This window comes from Ipomoea nil, unplaced genomic scaffold (genome assembly GCF_001879475.1).
Source record: "Ipomoea nil cultivar Tokyo-kokei standard unplaced genomic scaffold, Asagao_1.1 scaffold3170, whole genome shotgun sequence".
NCBI classification, from domain to species: Eukaryota; Viridiplantae; Streptophyta; class Magnoliopsida; order Solanales; family Convolvulaceae; genus Ipomoea; species Ipomoea nil.
In genome coordinates this window covers 2145840-2163711 of record NW_017619598.1, presented here as the reverse complement: position 1 = coordinate 2163711, position 17872 = coordinate 2145840, and the positions used below count along the sequence as shown (strand labels likewise).

The window sequence follows — 17872 nt, the reverse complement described above, 5'->3', positions numbered from 1 at the left end:
TTTCCCACGCATATAAGAGGCAAAAGGATGCGAGAAATATTCTCTAGCATTGTCACTACGTAAAATTTTGACAGGAATACCAAATTGAGTTTCAATTTCAGAACAGAACCCACAAAACACATCAAACAATTCAGAACGAGACTGCATTAGATATAACCAAGTCATGCGGGAAAAATCATCAACAAATGTAACAAAATACTTATAACCAAGTTTAGATGTCACAGAACATGGACCCCAAACATCAGAATGTACTAACGCTAAAGGAGTAGACGCTCGTTTGTGAACCCTATGACTCAAATGCACGCGATGGTGCTTAGAAAACTCACATGACTCACAATGTAAAAAAGACAAACTAGAAAACTGCGGACACAATTTCTTCAACAAGGAAAGGGAAGGATGCCCCAAACGACAATGTGCTTCAACTGGAGTGATAGCACCAGAACAAGCAATAGACTCCGGCCTCGCTGTGTCAAGAACGTAGAGACCTCCCGACTCACGCCCCTTACCAATAACCCTCTTCGTCATAAGATCCTGAAACAAACAATGATCGGGAAAAAACGTAACAGAGCAGTTTAAAACACGAGTAAGCTGGCTGACTGAAATTAAATTGAACGAAAAATTAGGTAGGTGCAAGACAGATGACAAGGGAAGCGTGGGGATTGGCGTAATGGACCCAGACCCAAGTACACGAGAGGTGGATCCATCCGCTAAGGTGACAGGAGAACTATGTGGATGGGACGAGAGCGTGGAAAATAGACTCGAGTTACCTGTCATATGATCTGTAGCACCGGAATCTATAACCCATTTGGATGCGGACGAGAGAAGGCATGTGGTTGTATTACCTGAGTCAGCAATAGCAGTGACCGAAGAGGATGAATGTTTTAAAGATTCTTGGTATTGAGAGAACTTGGCAAACTCATCCGCAGAGACCATGACTGTTTTGGAAGATGCCTCAGGTGTATACGCAACATTAGCAGCTGAATTTCCCCGCTCCCTCAACCACTTCCTACAGTCTCTCTTTATGTGCCCAGGCTTATGGCAATAATGACACACAATACCACCGGAACTGTGCCCCTGGGAATTTCTACTATTCCCATTATGAGGTGGATTGGATGATTGCCCCTGGGGGTTCCCACAATCCCACCGCGAGGATGGCGGCCAACGAGTGCACTGGTTGGTGGGATGTTAACTCCGGACAGACTTGGTTGCAATTGCTCCGATCGAATCAAACGTGGGAATACAGCAGCCAGAGTAGGGACTTCTGAGGTACTAAGAATGGCGGACCTAGCTGTATCAAACTCAGAGGGGAGACCTGCCAAAAAACTCATAACAGCCAGTTGTTCATGTTGTTGTTGCTGTGTTTTAATGTCAGTAGTGAAAGGCATTAGTTTATTAAGTGCCTCATACGTTTTCTTAAATTCCATAAAGTACGCCATAAGAGATAAATCGCGTTTCACTGCACGGTAAAAAGACTTGCAAACATCATAAATACGAGTAATATTCCCCTTCCCAGAGTACAAATAATCCAAATACTCCATCAATTCCTTAACAGAACCACAATGACTAATGAACCCAACAATACACTCATCAATAGAATTACGAATCTGCAGAAACAGACGTGCATCATCCCGCACCCAAGTAGGCTCTTGATCAGCCAAAGATTTTGTTAGGTCATCAGACTTATCCAAACTAGTGAGATAAAGATTAATGACTTGAGTCCATTCCAAGTAATTAGAGTCATTAAGCTTACAATCCGTGATTTTAGAAGTCACAGGGACAATATCAGTTACAACCACAGATTTATTATCAGCCATACCCACCAAAACTTGAGCCCAAACAGATCAGAATCTATGCCGAAAAGTGAGCCTGAAGAGGTACGAAACAACCTAACCTTAAAACCGGAGCAGCAATGGTCCAAACTAAGTCCAGAACTGAGAAGAGGGGACTTAGGCGACCCAGAAACGTTCATCGGAAAGATTTTCCGGTGGCCGGAGACGGCCCACGCGCCGGCGCGTGGAGGAGGTGGCGGCGGCGACGGCGGCGTGTGAGGCCCACGCGTAGGGCAGTTCACCGCGAAACTCTGCAGCTGTGGTCGCCGGACTCCAGCGGACCCTTCTGAACCGGCGGTGACGACAGGAGATCGCCGGAAAAAAAAAAGATTATTGAAGTGGCTCTAATACCATGTGAATAGGTTTTAGTATAAAATACCTTGGAGTAATCTCTCTGTCTCACGCACACATTACGGAGATTTCAGCTCTCTATATATGTATGGGCAAGATGGCAACTGATATGGAAGTTTCCATACACCTCAAACCCTAATCTCTAGGTTTCCTAATATATAGGATTATCAATATTAAACATTCTATAACAGAGCCTATTAAGATGATTATTTTGGATGAATTGCTTTTTTGTTTTGTGGATGGAGCGGAGCCTGTTAAGATAATTATTTTGGATGAATTGACTTTTTGTTTTGTGGATGGATCGGGGTTTAAAGAATTTTGTAGTGTTGTTTGTCCAAAATTTATTATTCTTTCAAGAAAACAATTACAAGCAAAAGATGTAGTTGAATTGTACATGAAAGAAAAATATTTATTGAATAGTATGATTAGGGAGTGAAGAATTTTTTTAGTATTGATATATGGACTGCAAGTACTACTACTGTTAATTATATGGTTATCACTGTTCATCATATTGATGTGAATTGACAGTTGAATAGAAAAATTATCAGTTCTGATAATTATCAATTCTGAAATAATTATCAGTTTTGATAATTATCAGTGATCCTCTGATAATTTTTAGTTCTGATAATTATCAGTGATCCTCTGATAATTTTTAGCTCTGATAATTACCAGTTTTTATAATTTTCAACTGTGATTTGATAATTATAATTTTTAGCACTTATAATTATCAGTTTCTATAATTTTCAACTATGATCTGATAATTTTTTAGTTCTGATAATGAGCAAATACCAATTTTGGTCCTATGAGTATTAACAAAATGACAATTTTGGTTCACATGTTTAATTCCTACCAATTTTCATCCACGACTATTATTTTAATACCAATTTTCATCCACGACTATGGTTTTAGTGCCACAATTCATCATGCCGGTCACCCATCCATTTAAGACATGCCGAAATCTAAAATTTTTAAGGGTATTTTCATTATTTTCAACTTAAGATCCAAATGTAAGCATGAATAAAGAGATTTAAGTCCTAATATCCATCCCAATTCTAAATTTTCCTCATCAATCCTACCTTAATTTGAGAAGGAGAACTGGGAATTGAGATCAATCTTATGGCTTAAATTCATTTATTCATACTCAAATTGAGATCTTAATTTGAAAATGATGAAAATACCCTTCATAATTTCATATTTCGGCATGTCTTAAACGAAGTGGTGACCGACGTGATGAATTTTGGCACTAAAACAATAGTCGTGGATGAAAATTGGTAGTAAAACAATAGTCCTGGATGAAAATTGGTAGGAATTAAACATGTAAACCAAAACTGTCATTTTACTAATACTCGCGGGACCAAAATTGGTATTTGCTCTTATGATAATTATCATTGATCCTCTAATAATTTTTAGCTTTGATACCAGTTCTTATAATTCTCAACTCTGATAATTTTTAGTTCTAATAATTGTCAGCTCTGAGCTAATAATTATCAATTATGATAATTATAAGTTTTGATACTTTTTTCTATACAACTGTCAGTTCACTTCAATATAATGAGCAGTGATAACCATATAACTGACAGTAGTACTACTTGTCGTCCATATATCAGTAGTAAAAAAAAACTCTTGAATAACTAATCATGCTATTCAGTAAAGATTTTTCTTTCATGTACAATTCAACTACATCTCTTGTGATTGTTCTTTTTGAAAGGATAATAAATTTTAGACAAACAACACTATAAAATTCTTCAAGCCCCGCTCTATCCACAAAACAAAAAAGCGATTCATCTAAAATAATCATCTTAACAGTTCCCCTGCTAGCATCATGGTTAAACTCAATCGTCACAAGATTACTATTACCACCCTTAACAACACTTGCACTTTAATGTACTGTTAGATTTTTTGAGTTGCACTATCAAAATGGTCCTTAAATACAATACATCTTTGATTTTGTGCTTTCAAGCTACTAGTGACACTACTTCAATTCTTTACCACAATAATTACATGTACACTTATCTTTGTTGTCATTTAATTTAGTAAAGTGAGTCCATACCTCAGACCTTGGAGCAATTAGTTTTGGTGGAAGTCCATTGTTTGAACGTTTTCTTTTTTGCATGATCGGCTCTTTAATTGGCTCACTTGGAGTGTTTTTCGATAACAAGATGATGAATCATCTATCTGTAATAAATAGCCAAAATATTCAAGAAAAAAAAAAACAAAAACATTGTAAAGTTACTCTGACTAATTGGAATGATAACTACTGGAATGGAATTAAATTCCAGTGTACAGGAACGAAATTCCAGTACACTAGAATTACGTTTCAATTTTTGGAATTTCATATTAGAAAAAAAACACACAAGAAATCAAGAAAGCACAAAGCACATAAAATTCCAAAAAAAAAAAAAAAAAAAACACGAAACACGAATCTAAACCAAAAAATAGCATATTACTTCAACGGTGGCGTTTAATACTACGGTGGTCGGTGGCGATGGGCGAGAATAGAGGCGAAGGGTGAAGGCTAATGTTGCAAATCGCAATACCGTCATGAGTGTCCGTTCCTCTTCGTTTGATATGAATATGGAACATACAATGTTGTGAAAAAAATATCAAATAAAATAATAAATCAAAAATTAAAAATAAAACGTCCTTTTGAAGCAAGGAAGAGCTGTTCCTTCTTACTCTGCTCCTTTAACAAAAGCACACAAATTAATATGCTTTGGACATTCATGAAGCAATGAATTTATTCCTTCTTTATTCAATTTATATGTATATATTTGAACAACAATATTAAGTACACCTAATGTTATTATTAATTGCACAGAATGTAAAAAGGTAAATTACTTACCTCTTATAGTATAAATAGTTGCATAATATAGTGATATTACTAACACACTTGCAACTAAATTTTGAAGTGCAAGTAATAATATCATGGTGTGTTGTTAACAACATCATAAAGTGGAACAATACAAATACATCATTGGGGGCCCTAGGTCCCTTTCCCCTACCAAAAAAAATAAAAATAAAATACAAATACATCATTAATTGCCAATCATTAAGTGCAACTGACGTTATCATTAATTGCACAGAATGTGAAAGCTAAATTACTTACACTTCAAAGTTTGAGTTATTTACAAAAATATCACTGCATTTTTTAAATTACTTATGATCCGTTAGATCTTTCTAAAATGATCGGACGACTCAGATTAGTTCCTAGTTCTCTCCTAGACATCAGTACTTAGCAGAGTGTCCAGGAAAAAAAATTAAAAACCAATCGCAGTCGTCCACGAGTCCAGATTCAACAAATCTGATGTAATTTTAAAAAACGCCGCCGTAGCATTTTCGTAAATAACTCGAACTTTGGTGCAAGTAAAATGTGTTAAAAGTGTAAGTAACTGGTGCAAGTTTGCAAGTAAAAAGTGGAAGTAAAATCACTTACAAGTGCAACTATTTTCACTAATGATAAAATCTTTTACATAGGTGCACTTAATGATAATGTTTGGTGCAACTAATGATAACTAGGTGAACTTAATATTGATGCTCAGTGTATATTATTTGTTGCACTTGTAATACATTTTACTTGCACTTGTAATACATTTTGCTTGCACTTAGGTGGACTATATGAAACTGTTACTTTTACTTTTAACACAATTTACTTACACTTCAATGTTCAATTATTTACGAAAATGCCATCACATATTTTTTGTTAAATTAGTGTTTATGATCCGTTAGATCTGAACACGTGGACGATTGTGAATGGTTTTTTGTTCTCCTCTGGGCAACCCGTTCTCACCTGAACGGCTTCCTCTCTATATATGTATTTTCCTATTTTATTCAACTTCATACTTTATATAAAGGAGATGAATACAAAGCAGAAGGCAAAATAATATATACTACTTTAGACAACATTCAATTCATAAGCAAGGAATTATATTTATTCCTTCTTTATTCAATTTGATATGCTATATAAAGGAAATGGATTATGAGCATCCTAGTACTTGTACAATGTACAACTTAACCACACTTTCTTTCACAAACTAACAATGATGTTCTCAGAACATCAAAGGCAGCTACCAACTCTGATCTTCACATTGATAAGAGTGTTAAAATGGAGTGTAGTGTTTGGGTGGGAGCACACAGCCTTGATGGCAGAGATTTCAATGTCAATTTTATACATTGTATTCGATCTGGTTAAATATTTTCATCCTCAAAAAGGTTAGTCTGCCTCATTATATGTCTCTGGGTACAAGGTGGGAAAATATTATCTACGTGTATTTAATTTAGTATAGAATTTTCATAATTTTCTCCTAAATTCAATTCAGTATCGTTACGTTAGATTATATTCTGTCACTTTCCTTTGATCAATTTAATTATTTTTAGATAGTAGTGAAATGTTTGAGCAAAGAAGATCCACACTCGACTGTAATATATCTACTAATCGCGCTTTCAACCTATCCTTGGGAGGATAAGCTAACAACGATTTTTGCTTCTTTGACGATCAACTATTGAGAATTCAACATCGTCAAAGGATTGGCAACTCTCAAGGGAAGTAAAACAATCATCGCATTACTCTACACCACAATCACTAAATTCAACATTACCAATTGCTAGCTATTGGATCGCAAGAAGTGTTGTTACTAATGCAATACGTTTTATCCATCTTCTTATGATGGGAATCGAGTAAGCTTAGATTTTTCATTTGTTAGAAATTATTTTCAACTTATAAGCTCTTTAGACTTATTTATTACTATAAGTACACATTTACTCATTTTTTTGTTTTTATATTTATTTATTGTAGCTAATCTTTTAGCTTGACGGTTGATTTCAGGTCCAAAAATCAGATAATAACGGAACTGTCCAATTTAACTGCCAAAATCAAAGATATATAATCACTGCTTGCAACCCACTACTAGGTATATGTTACTTGCACAGACAGTTATATTACAATTATTAATGTACTTATTTTATATCATTTTCAATTAAGCAAATATAAATAATTATTACACTCTTAATATTCGTATAGAAGTTAAAAGATTAACAATTTGGTTTAGATGGATTATTATATTATTGATCCAAGATTAACAAACAGATTGTTTTGCCTATGCAGAGGAGAAGAAATCCGAAGAATCGTAAAAAGCATTTTTTCATGTTTCAAACATTATTCAGATAACTGCTTCTAATCGTCTTGCTTCAACATGTAATGAGAAGATTGGTTTTCTCATTAAGTTCAGGGAAAGATATAAGCTCATAGATACAAGGAATCATGGAAGATTGGTGAGAATACACATTAAATTAAATTAGTTTATAATTTTAAGAAATAAGCTGTGGCTCCTCTGATGATGAATGACCCATGACCAAAAAATCATGGAAATGTTGGAGAAAATCAAATTCTCTCTCATTATTTGTTTAGAACTTTAGATATATAGTTCGAATGGTTTAGGAAATATTTGTAATTTATTTTTTTATTGTTGTAATTAATATTATTCATTGTATTACGTAATTGAGTGTATAATATTAACATATATATTGAGTAATTTAGTTAAGAATTGTTACACTCTTGAGGAACAATTGTATGCACGGTTGAAAATTATGCAATTTCCGATCACCTGAAAATAATCAAAAATCATGTCAAAAGTCTTGTTCCGACCACTTTTGGTGTCTGGAAAAACCTTTATAGCTATTTCCGACCACTTTTTATTTAGATTTGATTTAAGATCACTTTCAGGTGGTCGGAAATTCCATAATTTCCAGTAGTGATGCTTATATATTGTTGTGATTAAGTTATAAAAATGCCATCATTTTTTCCCCACCCAACCCCGGCCACCTAGTGGGGAAAACAGCAGAACTCATTCAAAAATTAAAAGACACAGCAATCTATAGTTTATGTTGGAAATTTTAGTATAAAATGATATTTTAAGTGACTATTTTGTTGTACAAATATATTAGTGTGGTTCACTTTTGATTTGGGTCGGGTCAAAGTAGATTTAGATTTTTCTAAGTGAGACGAAAAAAATGATATATTGTACGTTCGAAATGGATAATGGGTGAATGAGAAATTGAGCCCCAAAGCATATCCATTTGAGTTGGAAAAATGGTATAATGATTAGGCTACGTTATGCTAATTTTATGGACCATACCACATTTTTTCAATTGAGATGAGAAGACACTCATACGAAGAGTGTTGAGGCGATGGTAGTACTACGAAATTAATTGTCTCTTGAAAATTATTCTCTCTAAATTTCTGTTTTACCTCCTCTAAAAGAACTTGGGTTCTTTCTTGTTCTTATTTGCTGGATTTAATATTATTGGAATTGAGTGCTCAACTTTTAAATCAGAAATTTGTTTTATCCTGAAAAACTTAGGCTACAACACTCCTAGCTAGCTCATTGTGAGGTAGCAAATAAAGTTTTAAGGAAAGAGTGAGTGTCACACAACTTGAATTTGATCCCGGCCATAACCTTTTGTTTTAGGGTTTGTATTTTTCAGATTTGATTTAAACTTTTGCAAATTTTCCAAAATGGTATAGTTTTTCACCAAACAAATGATGTTTTTTCACGAAAATGATGTTGATTTTCTCCAAAACTATGTTATTTTTCTCCTAGATGATCAATCTAATTTCTACATATTTATAAAAATTTCATCACATTATTTTTCAAGTATAGATTTCATCAATCTATTATTTTGCAATGGACAAATGAGATTAATTCCTACACGTAACACGCAAGCATTCGATCACATATATATGGTGGCATATTAAAGTGAGAACAAGTCTCACTATTAAGAAAAAAAAAAGGACTAATATTAAATTAGTTGTTGATTTCAGATGATCAACAACTCTAAATTAATGGAAAACGTCATGAAAATTTTGTAATTATTACAAACTTTGAACATGCACTAAGAAAGTTTCAGAGTGTATAGATAATAATATATGTGAGTCGGTTGCACTTTAACATATATCAAAGGATGCACTATGAAGCTTTGCTTAGTGCATGTTCAAAGTGTGCAATAATTATGAAATTGCCATAACATTTTTCTCCTTACTTTATACTCATTGATAATCCCAAATGGACGAATGAGACTACAGTCTCTTTTACAAAATGCATTGTTTTCACTTAACCCCTATAGACACACATACAAATATCCGCACATATAGGGGATGATCCAGGTGAGAACATGCTCCCACGTAAAAACTGAGGGTTGATTTTATCCATCCATCTAGGTAGATCAACGATTGAGGGGTGCTAGAAAATAAGAGAAAAGGGAGAGGTTCTTTTTATAAATATTAAAAATTTAAAATTTTTCAATAATTATAAAATTGACCTTATATATATATATATATATATATATATATATATATATATATATATATATATATATATATATATATATATATATATATATATATAATCCTCAACCATTGATAAATCTTGATGGGTGGCTGAGATCAGTCTTTACTTTTTATCGATGGACCCTGTTCTCACCCGATCATTTGATCCTACCCATGTGTCTGTGTGTTGTTCCTGAATGGTATGTAGCCAAGTCTAGAGGACGGGTGAATAGAGTGGTGATATTGAATTTCTTTTCTAGGTGCAAGGCTTAGGAAATTAAGAGTTCGTCACAACTCCAAGAAGAGTGATGTTGTATTTCAAATTGCTTGGTCAAAAATTAAGTTAGAGTATGCTGCGGAATTAAGTTATACCCTTTTAAATATTTTATGGGGCAAATACTAATTTTGGTTCCACAAGTATAAGCAAAATGACAGTTTTGGTCCACATGTTTAATTTTTACCAATTTTCATCCACGACTATTGTTTCAGTACCAATTTTCATCCACGACTATTGTTTTAGTGCCAAAATTCATCATGTCGGTCACTTATTCGTTTAAGACATGACGGAATCAAAAAATTTTAAGGGTATTTTCATCCTTTTCAACTTAAGATCCTAAATAGAACATGAATAATGAGATTTAAGCCCTAAAATCGATCTCAATTCGCAGTTATCCCCTTCATCCAACCTTAATTTGAGGAAGAAAACTGTGAATTGGGATCGATCTTAGGGCTTAAATTCCTTTATTCATGCTCAAATTGAGATCTTAATTTGAAAATGAAGGAAATACCCTTAATAATTTCATATTTCGGCATATCTGAAACGGATGGGTGACCAGTGTGATGAATTTTGGCACTAAAACAATAATCGTGGATGAAAATTGGTACTAAAACAAGTGGATGAAAATTGGTAGAAATTAAACTTGTGGACTAAAACTGTCATTTTGCTAATACTCATGGGACCAAAATTGATATTTGCTCTATTTTATGACACGTTCTGATCTTGTCTTGTTAAGATTTAGAGATTTGTAAATGTAAACGCGAAAGTAAATATGGTAATGTAAAAGAGAGATAGAGAACTTTTATAGTGGTTCGACTAACTGAGTCTACTCCACTCTTCTCTGATCCTGTAACACTTCAATTCTTTTTTATCTCTTGTATAACTTATGAAAACGACCAACACCTCTTTCAATTTGAAATGATGTATTTATAGACTTGTATGAATTTTTTCGTTGGACAAAAATGAAATTCAAACGAGTAGTATTTATCCAATGTGTAATGACTAATGATTTTTTTTTTTTTCTTTTGGTGTTGCTCAAAACTTGGCTTTTTGGCGTGCTTTTTATCTTGGGAAAAAGTGGAAAATCATCCTCGATTAATGTTCATAATCTCTTTTTATGTCACATCACCTAATAATATATGCTCATTTCTCTATCATATGAACACCCATGTGTAACCCGTAGGGATAATATTTTTTGGTGTATATGTTATAAAGATAATATATTTCTTCTTAGTGAGCTAAGCTATGTCTTAATTGTTCTTTTCTATTTTGAATAGCTAAGGCGCATGCTTCTAGCGCTCCACTACTATTTCAAGTTCTAGGTCCAGATTATCATATAACATGAGCAATTGCAAAGGCAAAGGCAAATGTGCGTGTTGTCGACAACTGTTATATTTTTATTATAAATTACTCTCATATTCATGACAATTTCTAATTCAACTATGAAAAAGATCATGGATCTTGAATGCAAGCAAAACCTAAGTGGTTTCTATTAAATTTTAAAATCAATTGTTAACTCTGGATAAGATACAAAAACTGCGCCAAAACCACAATAAAAAGATAATGAAAGATAAGGGAACCAGACACTAGGAAATGTTCACGTAGTTCGGAGCCACACTCCTACGTCTGCGGGGCAACTCACGTCAGCCCCATCCACTAAATGATCAAATAAGGAGTACAAATGGGGGAGCACAATACACACTACGGTACACTACTAGCTACTCCAGCGTATCTTACATCATCCTATTGAACTGGACGTGCATGCTAACAACTTCAGTAAAAAAGCTTGCCAAGATGTCTTCAACACCTTCAATAAAAACTGATAATATAATCAAGATAACCAAAGGATGATTTGAGTAATAAATCATAGAGATTAAGCTCTTTAATTCGCTAGTTGGAAGGGAACCCGAGAGAGCCATTTATAGAAATAATTTAGAACTCTCTTGTATGAAATTGTGCAGCAACCAAATCCTCAAGAGAAGCTGCACCACATGATTTAGAAAGTCATAGAAATAGGGTCTGAAACTAACAAGTCATTTGAATGAGTTTCTCTCTTCCTGGAGTGCATCCTGATTGTGATCCAGCCAGCTTGTACTGATCCATAACCTGGACTAGATCCAGATAATGACAACCACTAGATATGTCAACTAATAATGCCAACTAAAAAGGTTTTAGTGTATAACATTTTTTACACTTACAAACTAGATTCTTATCATTTTCCAAATATATTTAGATCTATTCATTCCTCATCATAAGCATTATGATTATTTGGTGCACCTATAAACTTATTTTGACCCCCTTGAGTATGGATGTCTTTAAGATGGAATTCTTTACGAAATTTTAGAAGTGACGAAGTTTCTTTACTAATTAAATTTAATTTTCCTCGAATTTTTATATTTTTCTCTAATAGAATTCTCACTCTTCTAATGTCAAGGAGCATTACATATATATTTAATTTAAATTGATTTCTTTTCTCACATAATAATAATAGGGTGGTGTGGTGGTGGTGATGGTGATGGTGGTTCTAATAATAATTTTGAGACTAGCCATGATGGAGAAGAGAGACAAGAAAATAAAGAATCTTGAAAATGTCTTTCGACTAAAAATCTAGAAGACATGTTTTCACAAAATTAGACATTTTTCGTAAACTTGAATAAATATTTTTCTTTTGACTTTATTTTATTTGAATACCAAAATAGAAAAAAAAAATCCAAAAATGAGTTCAAAATCATTTTCCGATTTTCTAACGAATCCTAAATGACTCAGCATATATCAAATAATACCGTCAGGAGAGACCAAAAGACAAGATGGCATGATTTCCTTTGCAAAAGAGAATGCTTTTTGTTTAGAAGAAAACAGAAAAAGAGCAGGAACTAGCGAGTTCTATCTTTCCAGTCATTTGTTTAACTAATAATGCTTTTTTTTTTTTTTTTTTTTTTTTTTTTTTTTTTTTTTTTTTTTTAATATTATTGGTTATACTTTGAGTATATTTGAAGTATGAAGAAAAGGTTTCTAATTACTTTAATTTCCCAATTCTTTTGTTAAGTTACTTGGTTTTGCTTTTACTTTTACTTTTTCTTCATTGCACTGGATGCTGTAGACAATCTTATGATTCACTCCCCACAATTTCAAAGATTCACTTCGTCTTGGTAAAACTAAGTCCAAGTCATTTTTTTTCTTTAATAAATTGCAATGCTTTAAATATTAGAACATAAATAGAAAATCAAAGATTTTTAAATATGAAATTTAACATGTTTATTTAATTTCTATTTCAATAGAAAATGAATTGTATTGTATTATTATTATTATTATTATTATTATTATTATTATTATTATTATTATTATTATTATTATTATTATTATTATTATTTATGTGATGATGAGGGAAATCCGTAGCCACTAACTAATTTTGTGTACTGAGTAAACACCACTCTTATCTTACAAACCGTGCAAGAGACGATGGCAAGAACTAATTTTTTTTTTTTTTTTTTTTTTTTTTTTTGTGTGACAATGTACAAAAATCATACTATAGTCATTTGACTACCCCTTTTAAGGTTATTGCATTGTAATTTAACCAAATAGTTTCATACAATTGGTACGCATAATAGCAATGCAACTATAAGATCAACAGTTTAAACATTACAGAGGATGCACCGAGTCGAATTCTATATATAATGTATGGGGTTTATCGCACTTTTGGTCCCATGACTATAGTGGCATTATCAAGATTGATCCACAACTTTCAAACCTTGCAATCTCGGTCCACGATTATTATTATTATTATTATTATTATTATTATTATTATTATTATTATTATTATTATTATTTATTTATTTATTTTATTTTTTTTTGTGATGATGAGGGAAACCCATAGCCACTAACTAATTTTGTGTAGTGAGTAAACACCACTCTTATCTTACAAACCGTGCAAGAGACGATGGCAAGAACTGATTTATTTTTTTATTTTTTTATTTTTTTTTGTGACAATGTACAAAAATCATACTATAGCCATTTGACCATCCCTTTTAAGGTTATTGCGTTGTAATTTAACCAAATAGTTTCATACAATTGGTACGCATAATAGCAATGCAACTATAAGATCAACAGTTTAAACATTATAGAGGATGCACCGAGTCGAACTCTTTATATAATGTATGGAGTTTATCGCACTTTTGGTCCCACGACTATAGTGGCATTATCAAGATTGATCATGACTTTCAAACATTGCAATCTCGGTCCACGATTATTATTATTATTATTATTATTATTATTATTATTATTATTATTATTATTATTTTGCAAAAAAAAGTCCTTCCGGCCATTTTTGTCAGACAAAAAATGGGCTGGAAGGACTATTTTTTTGCAAAAAAAAAAAAAAACAAAAACAAAAAAAACAAAAACAATAGTCATGAACCGAGATTGCAATGTTTGAAAGTTGTGGATCAGCTAGTCCGGATAATGACACTATAGTCGTGGGACCAAAAAATGCGATAAACTCTAATGTATGTATGTATAAGTTCCGTATGAAGCAAGGAAGCTATATATTTCTTCAATTCCTAATTTATTATATTCAATTTCATATATACTTTATATAAAGGAGATGACTACAAATTAAAGCAGCAGGCAAATTAATATACAACTTTAGACATTCATGAAGCAAGGAATTTATTCCTTCTTTATTCAATTTGATATGCTATATAAAGGAAATGGATTATAGGCATCCTCGTACTTGTACAATGTACAACGTAACTTAAACCCCCTTTCTGTCACAATTCACAAATTAATCTAGCAATGATGTTCTCAGAACTTCAGAGGCAGCTACCAACTATACACATTGATGAAAGTGTTAAAATTGAGAATGCTTGGGTAGAAGCACACGGCCTTGATGGCAGAGATTTCAATGTCAATTTTTTGCATCCTATTGCGGATAATATTTTCATCCTCAAAAAGGTTAGATAACTTAACCTACTCATTATATATATTATGTACGTGTCCACAATTTTATAGTATATAGCTGCTAGGATCAAACGCTTACCAATAGGCCAAATGCTAAAGCTAGTAGCGAAGCTTTATTTTTTTTTTTTTTTATACCGCTACACATTTTTGAGAGCCAAGATATTGGACTTGACGTTTTACCAGCATCCACCCAACAATCCCCTAGCCACATGGTGCTAGACTTGGCCCTTACTGGCCTTCGCCCAACAATAGCCCAGTCATAGTATTTTGTTGGAGGACTTTCTACTTCACAAGTTTATGTAAAATGAAGCCAACCTGATCTTTTTTGTCACTTTCTTTAATTTTGATAATTTCATTTTTAGATAGTATTGAAATGTTTGAGCAAGCAAGGTCTACACTCAACCGTAATCTGTCTATTAAGCACGCTGTCCACATATTCATGGGAAGCCAAGCTAACAATGATGCTTGCTTCTTTCGCCATTATCCATGGAGAATCCAACGTGAAAGGATTGGCACTTCTCAAGCGAAGTGTAAACATAGTACTATCCTTTGATAATCGAAAACAAGTTGACGACTCCATCAAATCCATCTTAGATCTCGCCAAATGTATCGTTGATCACAACAATCAACTATCGTATTCCTCTGCGCTACAAAATTCAACGTTACCTATTACAAACTACTGGATTGCAAGAAGTGTTACGTTCTTTATGCAACACATTTTGCCCGGCCACCTTCTTATGATGGGAATCAAGTATGCTAAGACTCTTCATTTGTTGAAACTATTTTCTACTTAGCTGTTTAGACTTATTTATTACTATAAGCACATAATAATCACTGAGTTATTGTGGTTAAAAGATTGACGGTTAATTTCAGGCCACAAAATCAGCTAATAAAGGAACTATCCAGTTTAACTGCGAAAGTGAAAGACATAATCACCGCTTGCAACCCACTACTAGGTATGTTATTTCAATGCATAGAAATATAGAATGACATATTAATTGTTATGCACTTGCCCACACATATATATACAAATATACAATACTCTTATTAATTTACTTTAATTTTGAATCATTTACAATTCAGCAAATATAATAATAATAATAATAATAATAATAATAATAATAATAATAATAATAATAATAATAATAATAATAATAATAATTATTATTATTATTATTATTATTATTATTATTATTATTATTATTATTATTATTATTATTATTATTCTCTTAATATTTGTATAGAAGTGAAAAAGACTAACAATTTGGTTTGGATAGATTATTATTGATTCAAGATTAACAAACAGTTTGTTTTGCCTATGCAGAGGAGAAGAGAGCAGAGGAATCTTATGAAGCATAATTGAAGCATGTACTTCATCTCAACTAAAACAGAGCAGAGGAATCTTATAAAGCATAATTAAACATGTGCTCCATTTCAAATAAAAGGGAGCAGAGGAATCTTATAAAACATAATTGAAATATGTGTTTCATCTCAACTAAAAGGGAACAGAGGAATCTTATAAAGCATAATTGAAGCATCTGCCCCATCTCAACTAAAACGGAGAAGAGGAATCTTATAAAGCATAATTGAAGCATGTGCTCCATCTCAACAAAAAGGCTAAGCTGATAGTCGGATATATATGTGTGCGGGCCCGATTACTTTTTGATAAGCTCCAAGCAACACGTGAATTATAGTCTCTTTTTTATCGTGTGGCGCGGAGATTCAAACCCATGCATAGGGATGTCAATTTAGCCCTGAACCAATGGGCTGGCCCAATAAGCCCTAAAAATTGCAGGGCTAAAATCCAAAAAGATCAATCCAATAAAAATGTAAGCTCATTGGGTTGGCCCTATCGGGTTATTGGATTGAGTTGGGCCAGCTCATGGATTGTTGAGCTGGCCCGTGTAATATCCAATCATTATTAGGGTACATTTTTAATATAATAAATGTACATTATTTGTGTATTGAAGATACATTATTTGATAGTATATATAAAATAATGTACTTTTATACACTACACACATTAACCAAGACTATGTGGTCTAATGGTACCCGGGTTGGACTTTCATTTGGAAGGTTGTGAGTTTGAGCCTCAGTGGAGGCGTTATTGGTTCTTTGTGTTTCAGTAGGTTGAGAAAGTATATGAACAGATACTACAATGTAATAGAGCCACTAACATTAAAAAAAAAATACACTACACACACGCTATACATACACACTATATATATATACACACACAGACACACTATATATATATATACACACACACACTGTACACAGACACACTATATTTATATATACACACACACACTGTACACACACTGCACACACACACTATATTTATATATATACACACACACACACTGTACACACACTACACACACACACTATATATATATATATATATACACACTGTACACACACACACACTATATATATATATATATATATATATATATATATATATATATATATATATATATATATACACACACACACACACACACACACTGTACACAGTCACACACACACACACTATATATACACAGTATATATATATACACACTGTACACACACACACACTATATATATATATATATATATATATATATATATATATATATATATATATATATAGTTATGAACCTACTCTATTTGTAATAAAAATTTTGTTTATTGATTTAGCCCGTTGGATTAGCCCAACAACCCGTTGTTTAGGGTTAGGGCCAACCCAACTCAAAAATAAAAAATAAAAAACCATTTAGTCCAAACCAACAAGTCCACCAACCCTGTAAGGCTAGCCCAAAACCCAGTGGGCTAGCCCATTTGACATCCCTACCCATGCATGACCTTTGATATGAGGTTGGCTCTGATACCAAATTAAAGCATGTACTCCATCTTAACTAAAAGTCTAATTATAAGCTAATTGTTGAATTGCACATTTATGTTTATATATTATATACTCAACAGTTTTCTCATTATATTCAGGGCAATATATGAGTGATTGAATTTTAATTGTTCTCTATCAATGATGCATTGAATTTCAGTGAATGAATGATTGAACTCCAGAGAATACACATAACATTAGTTTAAAATTTCTGATGAATGACTCATATATATATATATATATATATATAT

The 17872-nt window shown here is 32.7% G+C and overlaps 1 protein-coding gene and 1 long non-coding RNA gene across 6 annotated transcripts; both read left to right on the top strand.

Annotated features, from left to right (window-relative positions):
- The first annotated feature begins 6188 nt into the window (after positions 1–6188).
- Positions 6189–16683, top strand: LOC109167945 (protein SIEVE ELEMENT OCCLUSION B-like). Of its 5 annotated transcripts, none has more exons than XM_019317029.1 (5): positions 6189–6222; positions 14575–14728; positions 15097–15485; positions 15608–15690; positions 16059–16167. In XM_019317029.1, the coding sequence occupies exons 1-5, from the start codon at positions 6218–6220 to the stop codon at positions 16091–16093; spliced, it is 666 nt and encodes a 221-aa protein (XP_019172574.1). In that variant the 5' UTR covers positions 6189–6217; the 3' UTR covers positions 16094–16167. The 5 variants fall into 5 exon arrangements, 4 of the variants coding, with proteins under 4 accessions (XP_019172574.1, XP_019172575.1, XP_019172577.1 ...); XM_019317030.1 differs by lacking the exon at positions 6189–6222 and having other exon boundaries at positions 14520–14728; positions 16059–16100; positions 16157–16683; XM_019317032.1 differs by lacking the exon at positions 6189–6222 and having other exon boundaries at positions 14520–14728; positions 15097–15258; positions 15361–15485.
- Positions 6705–7662, top strand: LOC109167949. The gene is made up of 3 exons (XR_002051952.1): positions 6705–6854; positions 7003–7087; positions 7282–7662. It is a non-coding gene; the product is annotated as an uncharacterized LOC109167949 (long non-coding RNA).
- Positions 16684–17872: the final 1189 nt, after the last annotated feature.

Bases quoted from the DNA above. Each gene is read 5' to 3' on its own strand.
- LOC109167945 (XM_019317030.1), top strand. From the start codon at position 14,570: ATGATGTTCTCAGAACTTCAGAGGCAGCTACCAACTATACACATTGAT. The intron at 14,729-15,096 runs GTTAGATAACTT...TTTCATTTTTAG, and splicing joins ATATTTTCATCCTCAAAAAG to ATAGTATTGAAATGTTTGAG. The intron at 15,691-16,058 runs GTATGTTATTTC...TTGCCTATGCAG, and splicing joins CGCTTGCAACCCACTACTAG to AGGAGAAGAGAGCAGAGGAA.